The sequence below is a fragment of the Glandiceps talaboti genome, chromosome 3 (assembly GCF_964340395.1).
Source record: "Glandiceps talaboti chromosome 3, keGlaTala1.1, whole genome shotgun sequence".
Lineage (NCBI taxonomy): Eukaryota > Metazoa > Hemichordata > Enteropneusta > Spengelidae > Glandiceps > Glandiceps talaboti.
Genome location: NC_135551.1, coordinates 26,667,484 through 26,690,879, shown reverse-complemented (window position 1 = coordinate 26,690,879; position 23,396 = coordinate 26,667,484). Strand labels below are relative to the sequence as shown.

Here is a 23,396-nt window from a genome sequence, read left to right as displayed (position 1 = left end):
TCGAAAGAAGTTTTATAGGTAGGTCCAATATTTCAACTTACTGAAATTTAAAAATTGCATTTATGACTTCTAAAGATATCGGGATACCAAAAACGAGTCTTTTATCATTTCAAAATCTATCAATTGTTCAATTTCAGGTAATAGCCACATTTCAACCACTGCATTGTATTCTTCTTAAATTTCCATGTGGACAACATTTTCAGTTTCAGACGTTCAGTTTACCGTGTAAATGGCATAGTGTTTCATTAGTTTAAATGCCAATGTTGACACAGTGACCTACACTGATGAGCTGGCATGGATATATTTTTGTTTTCCTATATAATAAAAGTGAATTAACAAGAAATTTAAAGTCTTGCTATCAAAGTAGTAAAATAGTTTAGATTAAGAAATTATTCTGATTAATTAGTAATGTAAGTCTCTGTTGTAGACTGCAAGATAATATGTCATGTTTTTCATCTCTCTGATAACACAACTGTCATAACAGACTCTCTCTGTTGCCGAGTATGAATTTGGTCATGTACTGCCTAGCAACCGTGTAAAGTTACATTTCACTGACTACATGCTTGTTTTCCCCTGATTTTAAAAGTTTGCATATCAAACTTTAATAACAAACTTTCTAGTTTTAAGATAAGCAAGTTAAATTACTGCTACTTCAAGAACATTTAGTTTGTCTACATTAGTAACCTACAGTGGGGCTACCCTGAAGAGTAGTCTATCAAAAGTACATCAAATTTTAAACCAAGTACAATAACCATTTCACAAGATCATGGCTACAACATAAAATAAAACCTTAAAATTACACAAAATACTTAATTTTTACAAGATGTCTCTTTCCTGTTACAGTGTCCTAACAATGATGCCACCCACTGTAAGTTTAACCAAAAGTTCCCCTCTCTGATGTGGGAGTCTAAAACCAGAAAATATTACTACAAGTAAATGTTCACTATTGTTCAATTAACTACGGATGCATTTTGGTTATGGTATTCTTTTATTTAATTTCTTACAGTTGAACAATGTTCGGTATCAAGTTGTTCTTCCTTGCTTGCATTGTAACATATATCAATCTGGGCACAGCATACCCACCTTATCAATGGCAAGAGAGAATTGCTGCCGGTAAATGGGATGACAACACCAACAATAGACGGGAGAGTGATCAGAAAATGATTCTCCGTTCAAGTATGGGGTTTGAGCCAAGACAGCAGAACGCTGATAACGAAGATATACGCGCTATGCTTCAAGCACTGCTGGCAAAACTGAGTGTAGATAATCAAGATGATGGTGTCCTATCACAGTATGCTGGTGTCCCACCACGGTCAGGGGGTACAGCTGGACAACAAACTCACAAGGTCTGGCCATCACTGCCATTGGAAATACAGCATGTTGTAAATAATGGCAAGTAACTGGTGAAGAATAGTGGCAGTCAACTGATACAAACAACAACAAACTAGTAACTGTGATGCTCTGCAACATTATATCTTACTTTGAGCTGCTATCACTGCCGCATCAAAGTACAAAACACAAATTGACATGTAGACTCAGATGTTTAGAAAGTTGAGAACTTACTGATTATCCTTCCACATGGACATATACATGTATATTTTCAAATATTCTAAATATTGAGTATCTTTGAAATACGCTCATATATGCACAGACCAGTTTGCCTTCTACTGATGGCCAAATGTTATTGTTATGAGTCAAAATGCTAAAAACTGGCATTTCTTGTGAGTCACAATATAGTGAGAGATAGGGGAACACCAAATTTTGGTGAGTCACTAGAAATTAATTGTGTGCATCAGTGGTGTGTCAAATTGGCTTAGAGGGCACCCTGACACATACACACATACACACACACACACATATCTACACATATACACACATCTAAGTAGACATACATACATACATATACACATGCACCCATGCAAACACAAAAAACACCAATATTTCAAGCATTAATACTAACCTACAACAAATAAATAAATAGTAAATAGTACCCATGCACCCATATGCCACATGTGCATAAACAAATATTGAGAAAGAGATATACATACACACATACATATACACACACATACATGTGCATACATACAAATACATACATACATACATACATACATACACATATGTTCATATGTACACACATGCACGCACATACACATACATGTGCATACACACAATAATACATATGTGCGTATGTTCATATGTCCATACATACATACACATGCACATGCATATGTAATGTATGTATGTATGTAGTACGTATACGCACACACACACACACACACACACACACACACACACACACACACACACACACACACACACACACACACGCGCGCACACACACATACACACACAAACAAATTAATTGCACATTTACTTGACACAGCTTAGACTGGAGATAGCTATGCAAATATCATACTGTATTTCTATTTTCTGCAATCTGAAATTTGAAATAAAGCTTGCAGCAATATAAACTACAATTTATTGTACTATTGTAAATTCTGTATGTGCTACAAGTATAAACATTCAAGGTCATACATCAAATACATGCAGACATGGGTTAAGTCACAGATACTTGAAAGAAGATTACAAGATGTTTGCATATAGGCAAGTACTCTTAGCTGGTGAAAGTTGTATGTTAGCAGCAATGACATACAGTTCACAATGAGCTAATAAATGTGTTGTTGTGACCCCTGACCCCTACACAGGTGATTCAACCATACACTCATATCACATATGATGCAAATAATTTTTTTTTCTGTAAAAACTTCCACGTTATAATCTCTGCGTAAACAAATAATCCATCAAACGTGTGATATTGGTAGAGACTCATGTGTAGTACTTTGTTGTATAGTAGACATTACATCATCAATTCTGAAGGGTTTTACATATTAAAGTGTGACAAATATTCACAGGTGTTTGGATAATAAGTCTACCATTCTGGCACCAAGACTACGTATTCAGGTAGTAATTACCAAAATACAGGTGTGTGTACAATAAATATTACATTCTGACTCCTAGACTACGTATTCAGGTAATTAACAGAGCACAGGTCACCATATGCATGATGTGTAAATTTTCCTTTGGAGCAAAAAAAAAAAAAAGTTGTGGTTTGATCAGTCTGACCCTACCTTGTTTTCTCACGGTTTGAAACTATCTGACGTGGAAAATCAATATACTAGCTGTGTGTATACGTCACAGTGTGTGAGTGTGTGTGTGTGTGTGCGATAACAACTTAATACAATGAAATGTTCTCGGTCCAATAAAGTTAAAATTGCTAACGTTTTGGGATTACCCTTCCAAAAGCAGAATCATCAGTTGATCAGTTGGAAGTGTTGGAAAGATATTATGATAGCACAATGTTTGTGTGTGTGTGTGTGTGTGTGTGTGTGTGTGTGTGTATACATGTCTGTCTGTCTGTCTGACTGACTGACTGACTGACTGACTGAATGACTGACTGCCTGTCTGTCTACCTACCTACCTGCCTATCTGTCTTTCTATGTGCCAGTTTGTCTGTGTGTCATGGCTCTAAATTTTACTATAAACACAACCTACCATGGTATACATTCTTTGCTTTGTGCAAGTTGTGTTATTTCATCTCGTATCATTTCCCAGCCTGATTCTACTCTTCGTCTCTTGGTTCTGTTACCAGTCTGAAACTGGGTACTACTTCCAAACGTCATCTGAGTAACTTCAATCTCTGTTGTCCTCTCAGCAAATATCTACAGAATAGATACACCATACCATTAATAATTCTTCTATACACCAACTGTTCATTACTTTTCTGAAAAATTAGCTCATTGTAGCTTTTTAGACTTATTCTGATCTGCTCTATTGAAGCACATTTTAATTAGCAACAAAAAGAAATCACAAGATATCAGGAATTACTGTGAATAAACATTGTCTAATATGTTTTACCAGATTTAACTTTCTTACAAAGTTTCCTCAATATTAGGGATGATCGCACAATGTCGCACAAGCTCAATAAATGAACCTGTTTACTGAGATGATGGTAAACACATCAAAATACTTCCAGAAACCTAGTAATAGTATGTCACATTAGAAGTATATCATTATCTTTTCAAAACTAACAAACATCTCAGAAGATAATACGAAGCTGTTATCATTTGTAGATACATATAATTTCAAAATTTGGTTAGAAGTGATGAAATGAAGTTTAGCAATAACATTGACACCCCCCCCCTCCCCACCCAAACAAATGAAGTTCGCTTATTGAGCTGGTGAGTCCCTTAGCAGAAACATGGGAACGGAAGAAGTACAGATTTGATTTGTAAATTGACAAAGTAGTGATAAACATATACCTGATGACAAACATCTGCTGCAAGTTCAATGTAGGAAGACTTCATTGATGTTTCTCTAGAACTGTCAAAATAAACATTTAAAATAAACAAGTAAATAAACATGTCAGTTGGGGGAGGGGGGTTTGGGGGGTTGGTATTTCAACATCACTCACTAAAGTAAATTATCATTTTTCCTTGATCCTTATCACTGTATTTAGTTTTACCAATATCTAAATATAAAACCGTACAGTACAGACACTAGAGGTACCATGGTGAAGGACATGACCAATGGTTCTAACTGAGCTAATGAGTCGTCATAAACCACCCCAAATACAAAGATATAATACTCAGCAACATTTATCATCACAGACTAAATGATTACTTGATTTTCACTGATTACTTGATATTCCAGGCACTGTCACTACCTTGATAGGAATTTGTTCCTTCCTCCAAGTTGTTGTAAATCATTGTAGATAGCTTCATATAACTTTCTAAGATGACTCTGTAATAAACATAATTATACATTATCAGCATTACAATCACTACTGCATTCTTTCTTTACAAAGCAATGGATTGGTATGCAATGTTATCACACTCTCTTATTATTTGCCTTGCATTACAGTAACTCCATATAAAGATATAAAGAAAATACATTCGCTTTAATTTTCCAAGTTATGTCTACACTACCCAACTGAAGGGGGGGGGGGGGGTATTGTTGTTTGCATTCCATGCATTGCCATTGCTCATAATTGACAAGTGTGTACATGACAGCAGTGTGGAGCATGCACTATGACGATTCTTTCAGACCATGTCACATCTTTGTAAAAAAAACCCAGAATATTACACAATCCCAATATATCTATTCCTTTTATCAAACAGATGAAAAACTTGCAAGAATCCTCACAATTATTTTCATTCACATTTATATCATATTTCTCAACTGACCAAAGAAATGTTTCACACTGGCATCTTGTTGCAATAATAACACAAATTATTTTGACTACTGCCCTCTGGAGTTCAAACACAAAGTATAACTTACCTTCCATATCTGCATGTCATTTGCATAAGCACCATGTGACTCTTGACTGACACCATTTGGGTGGTGGATTGACATTTGTAGAGACAGAAACTCGGCTATTTCATCCTGGAAACCAAACCAAATTACAAATAGTAAATAAGATAAAGAAATGATCACAATGTTATTCTGATATCATAATCAAGTGTGTCTTGTCTTTTGGAGAACAATATTGTACCACAATTCTCAACCTCAGAAAACCTTTAAGATTTCCAAAAACTTTTGTAAGATATTACTTTTACCCTTTGAATTTCTAAATCAACACAAGTTATGTTAGAAGTCGGAAAAGATAATTGTAATAGTTTCCTCATATGCCAAAACATTTCTGTATTCTGGACAACGCATCTTCTGTCTTTAGAAATGGCCTACTAGTTCAAAAAAAGTGTAAAGTTGTCACAACGTCTACCGATATCTTACCTTGAGGTCTGAAGATGGCCTACTACTCCAAAGAAACAGTAAAGTTGTCGCAATGTCTTCTCCTAGCTTACAGATTTGTCTTCTGCTGTTCAGTGCAACTGACTTACAGAATAAATTCATAGCTGAAATAATGTTACACAACACCACACCACTCTTCTCTGTCCTGAAGATAATTTTGTGTAAAACAAATGAGAATACTGAATCATCAAATGGTACAAAATTAAAGTACCAATATTTCACTAGTCAACAAAGGGCATTTTACCACAGGGGGCAGCAAGCATGTAACTGATTGATTGATCGATCGATCGGTTGATTTATTGATTGATTGATTTATTATTTGGTTGAATGATTGATCGATTGAATGATCAATTTTTGTGGTGCAATATAACTTATTTTGTGTGTGATATTGATCAATTCACTCATTGAGTTTTAAAACTATCTCTTTTTCTTTCCCTGGTTACTTTGCTCTCAGCTATATCTCAGACCACTAGCAGTCTGAGGCTGTATGTAATTCTCTCTTTTTGAAATGCTTTTAATAGTTTCCTCATATGACAAATAATAAATCAACCAATCAATAAATCAACTGATCGATCGATCAATCAATCAGTTACATGCTCGCTGCCCCCTGTGATTTTACTGTTCTGATATATATTATATACCATACTGTTGTACATAAAGACTCAGACCAATATATTCTTTATAGTGGTCTGATATAAAGATGTATAAATTCAAGGAATACAGTGAACAGTGTATATGTACCGTGTATACAATTCCCAAACTTCAGTTTCGTAGCCACACCATAGGAGGCAAGTTTTAACATCATCCGCAATGTATAGGATGAGATAAAGATTCTTTGAACAAGTTCTCTAACACTACACATCACATTGAATGCCATACAACATGAACACTACACACCACACTGAATGTCATAAAATATGAACACTACACACTACATTGAATGCCATACAACATGAACACTACACACCACACTGAATGCCATAAAATATGAACACAACACACCACATTAAATGCCATAAAACATGACCTTAGAGCCTTAATAAGCATGGCATGCTGTTTTTAGCATGTATTTATTTATATACATACATGCATTATAAACAAGTAGACCAATATCATATGTTACATTTCAGTTATCATAAAGACAAAAGATTACATAGTTTTGCCACTAGGAGTGCTATTGATGGCAGATTTTGAGCCAGAATTGTTCCGTACTATGTAAGTCTGCCTTTCCAAATGATTCATGGGAAATTTTGATAACATTCTTGATTAATTAGTTCTGTTCTTCTGTTTAAATTGTTTAAGTTTTATGAATGTTTGAATTTTGTTTTCACACATTTCATAAACTGCCTTTTTGTACTACCAGGCATTTAGCATACATAATGAAAAGGTTTAACCCTCAATATGGGGTACCATCATACAACAACACATCAAAATATACCTGAAAAGCAGGTAACTGAAAAATGATGCATAAAACAAATGTCGATTTCTGTCAAACTTCAAAAAACATGGCTTTACATGTCAAAACAAATAACCAAACAGGAGTGAGATTCACATGGCAGGGGTGAACAAATCTACTGGTCCTGGGTCCGGGACTAGCGATTTTTTTGCACACAAATTTTACCTTGTCTGGTCTGTCGGACCAGTACCTTAGTGTTAATAACTATGTTAAAAAGTCGTCTGAATATACAGATTCATACGTAGGTAAGATTTAATGTTCGCATTAGCAGGACCTTGGACCTTGGACCTTGGACTGTTCACCCCTGCATGGTGACCTTAGAAAACAAGAAATTCATCTTAACAGGTAAAAGGCTTGAAACCATGAATATTCAACCAAATTCATACCAAACACATTCAAGTATTCACATTTATAATTTAGCCACTGCATGCTTCTCTTGTTACTTTTATATACAGACTTTTACGACTACATATTAAAACTGTTATACTTTCTCTGTAACTAACCCACTTATCACACTGGTTAAAACACAGTAATTAATCATTCTTGTAACAGTACCAGGGGTTCTAATTACTCAAGAGTAACGTTTGTCATCTAGTGGTCAAGCTAGCAAACAGACAGTTTGACAATGCCGGCACCTGTCGAAATGAACTGCAAAACATTACTCGTAATAAATTAGAACCCTTGGTCGTGTAACAAGAACTATGTATTACTATTTATTAAGTTTTACTTACCTCAGTTGTTTCATAACTTCATTAAAGAAAGAGAAATATCTTCTACCATGTATATTGCACTGAATAGTAGCACCAGACATTAAGACATAAATAATACGGGCCAGTATGTCTCTGTTAAATCTACATGGTGGTTCTAACATTACATGGCAATAAATCTTTAACAATGCTGAAACATAGAAATAGAGGAGGATAATTAGATTGCACTCTCTCAGAAGGACTGTTTTGAAAAGTCTAAATGTCTTTAATAATTTTGTAGCATATAAAAGCATGTACAATAAGTGCTCTCTCTCTCTCTCTCTCTCTCTCTCTCTCTCTCTCTCTCTCTCTCTCTCTCTCTCTCTCTCTCTCTCTGTGTGTGTTCAGTGTCTGTTTGTGCATGTCTCTCTCATGCACTCAAACATGGGCACACACAACATTCCCAGTACTCACTTACACCGTCAGACAGACACACATACCCATCCCACCCCCACCCCACACACAAATACACATTAGACTGTTCTGACTCCTACCAAGGCTTCTATGTACCCATGTGAACAGAGTCTATAACTGTAAACAGTCTTACCTTGCCAAGTCTTTTGACTGAGTTCACACCAATACTTCCTAACTTCTAATACATCTTTCAGTAATACATTACTGTAGTCAACACCAAATGCTTCAAATGTAAAGTCTTCTTCCATTATCTCCATGATGTGTTGTATAATTTCATTACATTTTAACCTCTCACCACCTATCAATAACAAATTTTTATTTCCATGATGCGTTGTATAATTTCATTAAATTTTAACCTCTTCATTAACAAATATACATCTCCATGACATCTTGTATGCAACTTGCGAAAAACAATAAACAACAACTTTGTCCTTTGGACGACTGGCTGCTTTTAGAACCACTATATATATCTGAGAACTATTGATACCTTTTAAGGACACCTTGGCAGGGAAAGCATTTATCCAAGCCTCTTTACAGCCAAGCCTTCATTTTTCTATTCACTATGCATTTATATTGGAATACACTTAAACAATAACCATTACCAATGTAGTCTTGACTTTCTAACAATGTACTCTTATCTATGTCATCTTACTCTGACACTTACGTTTGTTAGCAACTCTGATTGTCCATTTGAACAAAGCACTGATTTCTTGTTTTCTTCTGTCTCGACTACTAACAGCTGTAGCTGAACCTGCAATAGAGTAAACTAAACATCATATGTTCTCTTACTTGTTAGGGACTACGAACAGCTGTAGACTGCTGCAGTTGAAACTGCAATAGAGTAAATGAAACATCTTATAAAGTTTTCTGATTGTCATCTTTCTGTTCTATTTTCAAAAAGTTATTAGTGATGAAGAACAGAAAAGTGTAGTTCATGGGGTGTAAATAATAGCTGGTAGCCGGCAAAATCAACCACACACATTTGTCAATTTTTCAACGCTTTACAAGCTACTTTGAGTTATTTTTCATTTCTTCCACCTACGATACTTTTAAATATCCTCTGCAAACTTCCAATATTCACAAAACCCCTAGTTATTGAGTCTAAAAGTCCAATAAGATACTCAGTTAAGTGCCATGGTGATACCCCTTGACATACTAGATCCTCCCCTTACCTGCTTTTGCCTTTTTAATGAGTTCAATTTCTTTGATGATGTAACTCTGTACATATCTGAAGACATGATCCCATGTAAACACTTTGGAACTTTTATTATCAGAATTCTTGTCTAGTGATCGGATCACTGATGTCTTGTTCAGCACTTGTTTCAAATTCTCAACTTGTTTCTAGAAATAAAAGAACACATTTTTTAAATGTTTTCTCCAGTAAAGAAAGAACACTCACACACATGTATGCTTGGACATAAGCCCTTCATCACAATTTGGAAATGATTAATGTGCAGATTTAAAATACACAGACCTAAAACGGGGTACGAACTTGACCACTTGTTTCAACAGAGGCATTTTAAATTGTCTATAATACTAGTATATGCCAATTTTCTATATTGATTATGGCGAGAAAAAATCAAAAATAGAAAAGTAAATTAACAAGAGATTTTCTTGATCATATCTCACCTTTCTTTCAGTTGCCTTGTCTGATTCTAATGACCGACAACATTTCATTAACTCTGCAATGTTTTCATTCATACTTAATTCTCTCTGCAACAAAATAAAATCCAGTCTGAATGTTTATTTGCAAAAAAGGTTCCTGAAATGAATAGAACAGTAAGAACTGAAGCTATCTGTGGGCTTGATTTTCTCTCTCCGTGTATAGTCAAAAGGACAAATTCTACCAAAAATGTAGCAATAATTGGACTCCTGCTTGAAAAAAGGGGAACAGCTAGCTAGCACATGTCAGTTATTAGTACCCAGCACACACTGACAGACGGTTGTAATTGGTTGCTTCGTTCAGTTTAACTCAACCTTCAGTCTGAAAGTACTCCAAATGAGGACATGATGTCATGCACATCTATATTACTGTAATCAATAGCATTAAACTACCACTGATTGTCAGTGGTAAGAATGGACAAGATATTTCACTAGATGGCCGGAGTACGAGATCGGAAAAATCAAATCTGATAGCTTCTAAACTATGAACAACAAGGTACAGTACCTTGTAACCTTTAGGACATGTTTTGTTTTCCAAATCAATGGGGTACATTGCTGAGTTGTATATGTTTTGATTTTGTTGCTTTCTTTGGTGTTACTGTTACTATTTTTCTTTTCTTTTTCATGGAGTTGCTGCATGTTATAAATGGTATGTACTCTGTACCAACATTTCATGGTATGCAATATTTACATGTGTATGCAAAATCTGTGATACAAAATGTCATCAGAATATACAAATATCATTGTCAATACATTTGTATAATTACCTTGGAGTCAGTATAATATATGTCATAAGAAATCAATGATGTGCTAAAATTGTTTTTACACTTTGAAGTTTGAGGGACTTTGAAGCTGACAGTTTATGTACACATATCATTAAACAAAATAATAAAAGCAATACGCTATAGAAGGCCTGAAAGTTGAATGTATCAAGGAAGTATACTCGTGGGTGATACTTCCATGTACATGTACGAATCAAGTACCAATGCCATGACCATGCCACATGCCCAGCCCATGAGTTGAGTTGTTTACATCAGCTGAGTGGACACGTGACAAGCTGAATCTGAATATACTGAGTAAAAGTACACTTTTCTATGACTGTAGAAAACTTACGCTTAACTTACTTGTACTACTAGTTTAGTAACCTAAGCATATGCACTCAGAATTTCGGCAATCGACCCTTTCTTGATTGTGTAAACTCACTGAGAATGCGAATTCCGCGGCAATCACGTTGACCTATGTTTGACCTACCCACAATCCTCATAGGTCAAACTTTTTTAGCCTCCAGCAAAAAAGCATGCATACGAGTGAAATTGATAGGAAGCAAAATCAGTTTATTGCAACGATTCCCTTTATCTCCGATCATGTTTTCATAAAAATGAACCGCAATATAATTCAAAAATACATTTCGATAGTGTACCAAAAGCAATGAAATTAATATTCATATGTTGAACCCCCTTGCGCAGTTCGGTCTGCGCATATAGCAACGTCGCCATTTTGTTTTCTATTTCGCTGACAAGCAGAGCAAAACACAGACGAGGAAGTACAAGAAATCCAGTTTTAACTCACAAAAACACATAAAATGACGACATTCAGGGTAAGTTGGTTATTTCATGTCATTTCAGAATATTGTATTCGGCGTCAGTATAATGCTAGATGAGTAAATGGCAGAGAAAACGTAAACCTAAAGACCGAAATTCCTTAGGACTGCAAAATAGTAGAAATACAGACGTTTCTCCTTTCGTTTTCCACTGTCGTCTGTAAATGTACTATTTGTTACTTACAATTTTACAAATTCTGTACTTACCAAAGATGTTAAATGAAATGTAAATACAGCATGTTGTCAGAAAATATTCACTCATGACAAATTTAAAGGTGAAGCATGTGGAATATTTTGTCGTCAAGTTTGTAATAAAAACGTACATAATAGTTAATACTAAAAAGCATATCGCATGTCAATGTTATAAGTTTATAAATAAAATAACAGTCAGCCAGTGAAGTTATTTTCACCTGTAAGCCTTTGAACACTTTCATTCAGAATACTGTTACTAGTCGGACATGGCTTTTTGAGAAAATTGAGTTCTCATTTGTTCCCATGGATAACAAGTAATCTTACTACTAACTCAATAATAAAACATTCAATGACAAAATCTATTATCTAACTGAACAACCTTTACTTGACAGCATTTTTTTCCTGCAAAATATTTTGTATCTTTACAATCTCTTAATCTTGTATTTTGACAGGCAGCAGACTCCAAAAGAGAAGAGTTCAGAAAATACCTTGAAAAGGCAGGTGTTTTGGACACATTGACAAAGGTCCTTGTAGCCTTGTATGAAGAACCAGAAAAACCAAACAACGCTTTAGAGTATCCTTTTTGTTTACTGGAAACTTGACTCGTAAATGCAAATCAAGAATCACGATTTCTAATTTTGAAGTAAAAGTAATGCATCAGCAGACATATTAAATCTTTATCTTAAATTGCAGTGTCAACTTATCTCCATTATAGTTGTAAGGTGAAAAGAAACAAACAGATTGACAGTTACAGTAAACAGTTGTCACCATAAATTTTTGTATTCTTTATTTTAGCAGCTTTTGCTGCAGAGAATGTGACAAGACAGTACATGTATACATATGAATCAAAATGATACATATTAAGAGACACACATTGGACTTTGTGTCTGTCTACTACATTTGTATTCAAAATGTGTGAATTTGAATGTTTAAGCCAGGCAATTTATCCAAATGAGTGAAAAATATTATCACTATTTTAGTATTCATTCAATTGAAAATGTGTTTAACACCCCTTTTAAGATATTATTTGCTATCATCTCCCAACCAAATAGCTACAGTTTCTATGCAGATGGAATAAAAAAGAAATATGTACATTTATGTTGAACTTTGATGTTTATCATTTTCTTCGCAGATAATGATGTTGAGGAATATTTGTATATGAAAAGGATACATTGTTACATAAATATTAAATTATTTCTTTTGTTTTCAAATAATCATAGAGTTAAACCCACATTGACTAGGGAGAGATTATCCCACATGTATCAACTATCATGACCATTTCAATGTATTAAATCACTAGGCATTATGGGCAAAATGCCAATATTCAATAACAAGTATGGTTTGATAAGACAGAGTACTAATGCAGTGTTTTTCCTGAGTCAAGTTCTCAGTAAGTTAGCTTGGGTATTTGCCAAATAACATTGACTTGTCACAACAGAACGTTTAAAGTCAAAGATTTTTTGGATGACAAGTCATCCGAACAGTTTTTTCATAACTTTAGCAGGAGGCACACATTCCTCTTGGGTGGGGGTTGATAAACAGTTATACACATTGCTGATACAGGATTTTTGTTTTGTTTATTTTTGTGTGCCACTTGCGTTCTACAATAACCCCACATTGACACATGTCACATGATGTGGCTAATTCACGCAAGATACAAATTATACTGAATTAGTTGATTGACAACAAAATTAGAGGAAGTCTACTAAAGGTTATACCACATGGTTATATTCATTGGTGAAATTGTGAAGCTAAATAAGGAACAGATATAAAAATGTGCTGGTAAATTCCTTACAGTGTTCGTGAATCATTGTGTTAACCGTTACATATTATGATGTAACTTACTAAACTTGTAGAATTGTGCAAAGGGAGCATATATCATATATACATGTAGTAAACCATATTTTGCAGAGAAATCCATTCTATTTTTGTTCTCAATATTTCCGCAATATATTTGGTTTTATACCCCAAGCAAAGGATGATCCCATGATGATAATAACTGATATGTTAGTTAGCTAAAATACCGTATTAACTAAAATTATCATTTCTCGCTTTCTAAACATCACCTTGTATTTTCACACCATCTACTGTTAGGGTATTTGTGTCATACTGTTGTCAGCATATTTCCTTCACCACACCTTTCAGCTTTCTAAAACAAAATCTTGGAACAGGTGGCCCAGATACAGCTGATGTTGAAGCACTCCGCCTTGAGGTTACAGAGCTTAGACAAAAAGTAGAGCAGTTATCCGAGGAAAATAATGATCTTAAGGGAAAGGTATGGAGTGAATGTAATATTTTGTACATATTTTCAATGCAATTTTGTTCATTAATTTATTTATGATTCATGTTCAAATGTTATGCAACTACAGACATTGTATGGAATGGTCAATACTTTTATAAGCTTAGAACACTTCATTACTTATTTTGTATTTATTGATGACAGCCGTTTATATGTGTGTAATGTGTGTGTGTACTTATATGTATGTACATGTAGGTATGAATGAATGTATGTACATGTATGTGTGTGTCACTGTGTGTGTGTGTGTGTATGTATGTATGTATGTATGTATGTATGTATGTATGTATGTATGTATGTATGTATATACATGTATGTATGTATGTATGTATGTATGTATGTAAGTATGTATGCATGTATGTGATAACATGAGTCTGTCTGTCTGTAAATATATGTGTGTGTGTCACAGTGTGTGTGTGTGTGTGTGTGTGTGTGTGTGTGCGTGTGTGTGTGTGTGTAGACATATGTAGGACCAAAATTTTTGTAGATATGCTTTTTGTAAACACATAAAAAAGGTAAACCATAGGATAAAATTCTAAACTGGATATTTCAATTAAACAAAGGGAGTCTCAAAACTGTGGTATTGGGCAGTCAGGATAATTTTGTGTACATGTACATGCAAATGAGGAAACCATTGTTTGTATTTTGTGTTAGGCATTTGGATAAGAATGGAAGTCAATGTTCTTTGGTATAGGAACAGAAACATACATGGTGTATATTGTATAAATTAAAAGTTATCATTCACACATTGATGGGGAAGATAAATGATACATAGCCTCATTGTACCAGTCATATCAATTACATGTATAAAGTGATCTAAGCAAACAACATTTCTCAATGTCATATTTTGCAAGCATAGCCCATTCTGAAAGAAGCATTATCAAGAAACTACTTTGATGGTAGAGGTTGTTTATTCAGACTAGTGTACATGTATACTCTCATGTCCAGTAATCTTCAGTTTCCCATGACAGCTGAACTTGCTTCATTATTTGATTCATTGTATTGGTAATAGGAAAACACTGACATTTCCTATTTTTTTATCTTACAGTTACAGCAATATGAACCATCACAGGAAGGTGAACAGCCAACTGAGAGTTAAGATGTTGTTAACATTTACCACAGATGTTATTTCAGACCTGTCAACACCACCATACAGTGATACTATTTGTCTTAAGGCCATAGGGAGGGACCAGTTTGATGCCTACAGAATGACAGGGCTGCTGTCCACATCTCTGACTGATGTTTAGTATATGCATTTCAAAGATTGTGTCCCCTTAGAAGACTTATCTGATACTTTACTCTATATTCTAAACATGTTGAAGTGTACAGCATTCACTATAAGCTCACCTGAAATTTGCACGTCAGTAAACATTATTCAATTGTATAGCTGTGTATACTCTAATAGCAGTTGTCTATAGCTTAACAACACATCATGGATGGTGTATATGTTCTCCTTACCAGTCAGTCCAGCTACATCGGTTATCAGATACAGTTTTTGAATACTATGACGGCACACATCATTTTATTTGTGAAGGGGAATGTTTTTACAGAACGCAACAGACTAAACATCAGTCACTGATTTAAACTCTTTGTATCAAACTTATTGGGTATTGGCCTTTATTCACAGCACTTTTTGTGAAAAGAAAAAAAATCCTCAAAGCAATATTATATTTATGTAAGCTGATTAGGTACAATCAAACTTGCTTTCACTTTTTACCAATATTTTTTTTGTTAATTATGTAAAAGTTTGATCTGAAAAATGACATGGTTTTGATACACTTAGGCTTGTTTTTTTGTACCATACAAGTTTGTATTTTATCATTTTACTTTCGCCACTAGGTGATGTAGTTTAGCTTTCTTACCAATTGCTGTGATGGTATTTCATTTATTACATCTTGTATCCTTGATGGTTTACCTTGTAAATTAAAGTCACTCTGTCAAATAAGAAAATACCACAGTGTGTGTGTGTGTGTGTGTGTGTGTGTGTATGTATGTGTGTGTGTGTGTGTGTGTGTGTTTGTTGTTTCTCTAGCAGACATGATGATATATCTAAGTATTCATGTAAGATTCTTCACAAAAAAACAACACATTTCCCCTTTTTTCAAGAAAATACATGTAGCCTCATAACATTACATGGTAACCACACAAAGTCATATCAGTAGAGTGTATTGTTTATCAGATAGCTTATTTTGATCACATCATTGGATATTGTGTGATTATTAAAAAAAAAAAATTAACTTAGTCCAAAACATCCTATTATAAAGTTACAGAGTAAAAGTTTCTTTGTGACACTGGTAGTGTATAGATTCTATGTCTCTCATTGATTTTAGCTATGGGCTATTACCCTCAACTCACATTACAAATTTGCCAATGGTATTGCATTTAAAACCTAAATATAGATTGTGATTTCTCACAGCAGTGGTTCAGCCCCTCAAAGTTATCATGAAATCTATCCCTTTGTGATTGGCTTTATGTTGCCATTGAATATGGAAATTATGTTTCCTTTACACAGCTCAACTCTCCTTATTGATTCACATGGTTACACAAATAATTTAACATCCTGGCATAAAAGGCAATAACAACTTGTGCCTTTCTGACAAATTCTTCACTAAAGCGAAATATTGAAAGAAGAATTCTAGACTGAGAAGTAGGAACTTTTTTTTAAAAAATGACTTGGTGTTTTCTGGAGTGAACTCCCCATCCCTCCCAGTTAGTTAACAATGACAGGCTCCTCATTCAGAAACAACACAGTTGATATCAGTGAACCATACTTCAGCGTAGACATCTTAGAGTATCTTTCCTCATTGTGTATGAGTGAGCTCAGTACACTTCTGTAAAATATAATTGATTCTGACAAGAGCTGATTGATTTGCTTAGAGTAGAGAAAAAAATTACACAATATAAAATTATAGTGTTTTGGTATTCAAACTTCAAAAACATGACAACTTATTTGTGAACATGATCACAAGACTTACATTGAGGGCGCTATAACACGAGGCTTTTGTAGTGCGCCACCAACGCTTTTCAAGAGAAGAAAAAATGGCTGCCTCCATGAGATGAAACGTGAATGTTGATTTAATACCAATGTTATCGGTGTGCTTTATTTCAACACTTACATACCAGGTACTATAAGAATGGCACGAAACAATCAACAACGGAAACGAAGGAAAAGTCAACGTAGTTTGAAACCTGTCACGCACCAACGTCAGTGAGTACATTCTTCGATTTACTCTGTTGAGTTTTGTTTACAAATTACAACTTACAAGCAAAACACAAATATAATACAACGTACAAGCAGTGGGATTCTCGTTAATATGGAGCTTGATTTTGTTTGTCTTTGTTCTTTTCTTTGTGTTGTATCTTTGATAAATCCCCTTAGATTTATTATGTATACTCAGTCAATGAATGATTCAATCAATCAATCAATCAATCAATCTATCTATCTATCTATCAATAAAAAATCTCCATGAAAGTGTCTATGAAGTTCAAATGACTGTTAAAACTAGACATTGCATTTCCAAATTCAAGTGCTCGTCTTATTGCAACAAAAATAGCTATTTGTTCAGCTGCTGATTGAATGAAAAGTAAAATTTTATCAACATTTATATTGGGTTTGCAAGCCATCTGACTAGTGTTATGGGGGTGTGGGTTCAAAATCGTACATGTGTCACTTTTCTTTCCTCATTTATAACAAATTCATATTGACATGTTTCAACGTACTACGGTAAACAAACACTTTCAGCTAAATGATCCTTTGTAAACAGTAAATGTCTATCTTTTCATCAGTAAAAACAGGCAGAAAAGCAAAAGTCTTATAACTAAATTACACATGGTGAATAAGGAACTTGAGAAGATAAAGAGTGATGCAAGATTAACTGCTGAAGCAAAACAGGAGAAAGGTGAATCACTTCAAAAACAGATAGAACAGGTAAGTTGTCATTGCTTGTTACTGTAGTCACCCTTTACTGGAACTTCATATTGTTCAGCTCTATCAGTGAGTGATAATTGATAAGCATGGTATGAATGTCATATTTTATTATGAGGGTGTGTGTGTGTGTGGGGGGGGGGGGGGTGAACTTGAAGCCTGAAGAAAATTACAACCCATAACACCAAAGTAAAGCATTTTTTTTATATATATATACCACAATCGTTTATAGCATCCATATCAAGTGTAAAGTATACTGTTTCATTTGCTAATTGACCACATTAGAAGGCTACATGCTAGGCTTGTAAATAAACCAATTGAAATAGTATACTTTTACACTTGATATAAATGCTATAAATGAGTGTAGCACATAGAGAAAGTACTTTACTTCAGTGTTACTCATTGTAACGGGCCAGTACTGGTAGTAATGTATGGGTTACAGACTATATACATACATATTTGTATACATTTTAAAAAGCAAAGTGTGAGTGAAACCCATTTTATTTTAAAAGTGTAGCTGATATTACATACTGCAGACAAATAATCATATCACAACCTTCTGCCTTCAAATTGAATGAAGTGATATTAAAATGTCACAAAGTCAAGTCATTTAATAGCAGTGAGCGATAATATGAAAAATTTCGATTCTTTTCCCCCACAGTTAGGTGGACTCGAAACATACCAGCAAGTGTCTAAGTTAGGAGAATATCACCATGGCAACACAAACACGTCAAAATGGATATTACAGAAATTACAGGATTACAATGTGAAACTGACAGAGGTAAAAATTCATATTAGGAGATCTTTCAATTATACACTTACAGCTGTAAAGTGAACTCGCATCCCTTATCTCATACGTTTTGTCGTAACCTCTACCAAACCTTGTTGTCAGAGGTAATAACATGAAAACATTAAAAACTTTGCTAAATCCTATTAAATAATACTATGCTTTTATGACAGATACAGGTTGATTTTTTGTTTATTTTGAAGGGTACATTAGACCTACTTGATGTTGGAGCTTTAGATTTAAATTATAAAAAACAAAAGTGGCTGAAGACGACAGCAATTGATTTGAATCCACAACGAAAGGAAATCCAACAAGCTGATTTCTTACAATACCAGGTAAGATGGATGCTTTTAATCTTTACAGCATATCCCATAATAGTTTTATGGTTCTTCAGGGACACATCCCTTGCCTTGCTTCCAGTACACACACATTCCTCTACAGTTACAAGAAGTTTAATCAGCGTTCAAGTTCATATTGTTGAAAACCATGCTCAGAGCGAACACCTGTTCAACCATTTTGGGTAAGGACACTTATTATACACATCCTAAGCTCTGACCACTCTGTTTAATCTGCATCATTTGTATGCAGTCAGAATTCCTTTATTATCGCAAACAAATCTTTGTTGCAGTGTACAGATGCATCATATTTGCCAACTCAACATCAGTAATAATTTGCATAGGCATATTGGACTAAAAACAACATGAAAATGTTCAGCTTTGCAATATTTCCTACTTATAAACTTCTTGAGTACAATATCTTGGTTTTTTTTTGAAAATGACAAAGAGTTTGTTTGTTTTTCTTTTCCAGGAGAGTTGTAGTGAACTGTATGACATACTGGTTCTCAGCTTGGTCGTCAATTTTGTTGGGGATCCTGTCAAAAGAGGAGAAATGCTGAAGAAAGCAACCGCTTTACTAAAAGTCCAAGGATATCTTTTTGTAAGCTTTGGTCCTCTATATCCACTTCATAGAAGCACAAATAAAAACACAAATTGTAGTCGAGTTCATTAAGGGTATCTTAAGAACTGATTTCACAATAAACATTTGCTAATTTATCAAGTCCCCTCATACAATATTATGGTTGGAAGCTTCATAACTCTATGTATGTATGTGTGTGCGTACATACTTCTGTCTATCTGTCTGTCTCTGTGTGTGTGTGCATGTGCATGCGTGCATGTATGTGTGTACGTATAAATGTAGTTTTGTTTCAAAAGTAGATGGTAAACAAAAATATTTCTCAAAATAAAGGTATATGTCTATTGGGACGTTTGTGCACTTTATCTGAAACTATAACTCAAGCTGCTGGTTTCATTTCCTACTTTATTCTTTGTCCATATCAAGTATCTGTTATTTGTTATTTTCACAGGTGGTTCTTCCATTGGCATGCCTTGAAAATTCAAGATACCTTTCAGAAGGGCTGTTTAAAGAAATGTTGAACTCTCTTGGTTTTCACACTATTTGTACTCATGACAGTCGAAAATTGACCTATTTAATGGCTCAAAAGCGAGAAGTTGTTTCACAGAAAAATTTCAAAAAGAGACTTGTGAGGAATGGAACGCAAAGGAATAATTTTTCGATAATTCTTAGATGGGTAAAGTGAAAATCAAGGTGCTTGATAATATACGAGCGCCCTCAACGATATGTATTGAAATAATTACACAACTATTCAATATGGCGGCTGGTGAGATGTAAACACGGACATGTCACCGTCATCAGCGAACTCGACGATCTGGTGCAATGCTGTTTGACGTGAATTTATGAAGAAGAAAAGTGGCTAGGTTTGGATATTGTGTATTTTATCGTGTGAATTGTGGCTAAAATGATCGCAAAACTGTCACTAGTTGGGTTATTTCGTGCATCGGTCATAAACTTGTCCGGTCTCAAAGTTCATTTTCCAGGCCTGTTTCTCTCCGCTCGGTACGCGTCTGGGGCAGCTGGATATAAAATCGCCAGCAACCTGAAGGATTGCTACCAACTGCTGAATATTCCCGAAGACTGTGATTCAAGTCAACTGAAAGGTGCATACATCAGACTCGCCAAACATTATCACCCAGATAGTAAGTCGACAACTGCGGATGCGAAGAAATTTGCTCAAGTACAGGAAGCATACCGTACAATATCGGCGAGATTATCGGAGAATGGCAAAGATTCAGACGAAGATGATGTTGAGAAAGCGATCGAAAAGAACTTCGATATAAAACACACAGCTCCACAACATCGGCAATATTTAGAATACGATGGTATTGGTTACGGTACACCAAGTCAACGACAGAGACAATACCAGCAGCACAGGGCCAGCAAAGCGTCCGAACATACGTTTGAATATAGGGTACGTAAACTAGCTGACAAATACGAACAGAGTATGGTAGTGAAAAACAAAGAAGCGGTCCGACAAGTGAAAAGCACTAGTGCTATACACAGACTAGTGGAAGATATGATACGAGATTCGATGGAAAAGGGTGAATTTGACAACCTTAGTGGCAAGGGAAAACCATTAACACGGACTGACTACAACCCACTAGTGGACACCACAACACATAATATTAACAAAATTCTCATCAACAATGGCTATGCTCCAGAATGGATTACTCTCAATTCTGAAGTTAGAAAACATATAGTAAAAGTAAGGGAAAATATCCATAAAGAAAGACAGAAATTTGGAAAGGAGCCCTTCTCATACTATGACCAGAAACGATGGCAGAAAGTCATTGCAGACTTTGATATGGCTGTCAGAGATCTTAATAAGAACATTGACAAGTTGAATATGATTGTACCAACTATAAGACAACAGCTGCCTCACATGAGTGCTGCAAGAGAAATTAGAAGGGTTAAGGAAAATTATGTCCACACAGACCCTATGGACGACAAGGGGCTTAACCCTATAGAAGAATCTCAGGGAAAGAGTGAAAAGTCAAGAGGTCTGCTTGGTGAAATTCTTAGTAAGATTGGACAGAAGTTGACCATTAAAGTTTTTAGAGATGGGAACACTGACACACAATAGCATTTACATCAGTTTTGAGTACATTGGCAGTGATTGGCATTGTCCATCAATCATTTACAGAAGTAACCTCTACACTAGTCTCGCTGCCAGACTCGTGACTATCGTCCCTAATCTGTTTATGTATACCGAGCGGCTCAGCCGCGAGAAGAGAGGGACTAGTCCTAGACTACCTCTACACATGGTGTGTGCATTAATGTTTTGTTGCGTTTCAGCGAGTATATCAAACTGTTGAATGCAATATATTCCTTTTTTTAAGACTTTGCATGGATAGAAAACCCCATAAGGACTTGGTCATTTTTTTGAGAATTATGACAAGGCGCCATATCTTGAAATCAACCGATAGGGAGGCGGCTTGATTTGCTTTAGTTACTATTCAATGTCACACATTTTTGCAAGCCAGAGCATTTTTTTCCCGGCTGACGCAACAAAGCTTAGTAAACATGAAGTACAGCACATCAAATCTTATCATTTATCAGATGGAAGAGAAATTCTTTTCTCTAAAGCAGTTTACCAGTGAATTAGAAAGTATGGAAACACATCAAACCTTGGTACCAATGGATATATATTGAAAAATGTTTGACCGTTGTTGCTTCAAGTTGAAACTTGCATTCCATCTCGTTCTGTATCAGTTTGACACCAGAGATGACCTCAAACATGCGAATCTGCAATGAAAATATAACTTTACACTCATAGTATTTTCACTGATGTCACAATTATTTGTGGTTTGCTGGCAAACATTTTGGTTCTACTAGCATTTCAGAGAGGTCACAGATAATGCCTAATTCTTTGGTTTTGTGAGAAGAAACTTCCCCAGAATGGTAGTGTTTGGATGAAGCTGTAATTGTGTGAACTTTATCAGCTTTCCCAGTGTGAGGTGGTTTTACTGTGCTAACCCAACAGAAATCAAATATCAAGATTACTATGACTATAGTATTACGACTGTTTAGCTTAGGCTATATACTAAACTTTTGAATGAATCATTATGACTAAATTGGCACAGCTACGATACAAGATGGTTCATCGTATAATAGAATTCTGTGAAATTTCAACACCAAAGTTTTATTACCAAGAATTTTTAAGATGATCTTATGGATTCCTAGTACAAAACTTTAAGATGAATGAAAAATTACCATTGACTGCATGCAACCAAGAGCATTTTAATTTGTTGAAATGATCAGTAATAAAGAGGTTGAACATTGTTGTGTGTGGTCATCCGTTTTATTTTTTTAAAGACACTGAGAACTGATCACCCTCATGTAGAGGTATTTAAATACTTAGGGCATGTACATTGCATGATACCTCAAACTCAGTAATTTGAGTTATAATAAAATGTTGAAATCTACCTAAACTTGTCATTTTGTTATTTTTACTATTATTGAATGTTGGAATATGGCATGAAAATAACTTCAACAACCAGTCCCCTTTCCATTCTGATGATTCTAACGCTACCTGTACTATCCATCATGAGAAAGTGAGAATGTTTGTTTATCAGCTTAGTTGAGGGTTTGA

At 34.9% G+C, this 23,396-nt stretch overlaps 4 protein-coding genes across 4 annotated transcripts in view; 3 read left to right on the top strand and 1 right to left on the bottom strand.

Moving 5' to 3' along the window:
* Positions 1-10,128, bottom strand: part of LOC144433302 (serine-protein kinase ATM-like) — a 32,905-nt gene extending 22,777 nt beyond the window's left edge. Inside the window, exons 1-10 of the mRNA XM_078121609.1 lie at positions 10,057-10,128; positions 9,600-9,768; positions 9,092-9,178; positions 8,561-8,725; positions 7,999-8,164; positions 5,794-5,956; positions 5,341-5,445; positions 4,727-4,803; positions 4,323-4,383; positions 3,556-3,722 (exon numbers count right to left, since the gene is read on the bottom strand). Coding sequence (XP_077977735.1) covers positions 3,556-3,722; positions 4,323-4,383; positions 4,727-4,803; positions 5,341-5,445; positions 5,794-5,956; positions 7,999-8,164; positions 8,561-8,725; positions 9,092-9,178; positions 9,600-9,768; positions 10,057-10,128 — 1,232 coding nt within the window. The remainder of the gene's footprint in view (positions 1-3,555; positions 3,723-4,322; positions 4,384-4,726; positions 4,804-5,340; positions 5,446-5,793; positions 5,957-7,998; positions 8,165-8,560; positions 8,726-9,091; positions 9,179-9,599; positions 9,769-10,056) is intronic.
* A 1,438-nt stretch (positions 10,129-11,566) lies between these two features.
* LOC144432697 (c-Myc-binding protein-like) lies at positions 11,567-16,111 on the top strand. The gene is made up of 4 exons (XM_078120962.1): positions 11,567-11,686; positions 12,334-12,455; positions 14,027-14,156; positions 15,226-16,111. The coding sequence occupies exons 1-4, from the start codon at positions 11,672-11,674 to the stop codon at positions 15,274-15,276; spliced, it is 318 nt and encodes a 105-aa protein (XP_077977088.1). The 5' UTR covers positions 11,567-11,671; the 3' UTR covers positions 15,277-16,111.
* Positions 16,112-17,311: 1,200 nt separating this feature from the next.
* LOC144453909 (uncharacterized) lies at positions 17,312-20,486 on the top strand. The gene is made up of 6 exons (XM_078145263.1): positions 17,312-17,385; positions 17,964-18,105; positions 18,764-18,883; positions 19,093-19,224; positions 19,697-19,825; positions 20,253-20,486. Exons 1-6 carry the CDS (start codon positions 17,312-17,314, stop codon positions 20,484-20,486), a joined length of 831 nt encoding a protein of 276 aa, XP_078001389.1.
* A 107-nt stretch (positions 20,487-20,593) lies between these two features.
* Positions 20,594-22,058, top strand: LOC144432942 (dnaJ homolog subfamily C member 28-like). Its single transcript, XM_078121254.1, has one exon. It carries the CDS (start codon positions 20,706-20,708, stop codon positions 21,885-21,887), a length of 1,182 nt encoding a protein of 393 aa, XP_077977380.1. The 5' UTR covers positions 20,594-20,705; the 3' UTR covers positions 21,888-22,058.
* The last annotated feature ends 1,338 nt before the right edge of the window (positions 22,059-23,396 follow it).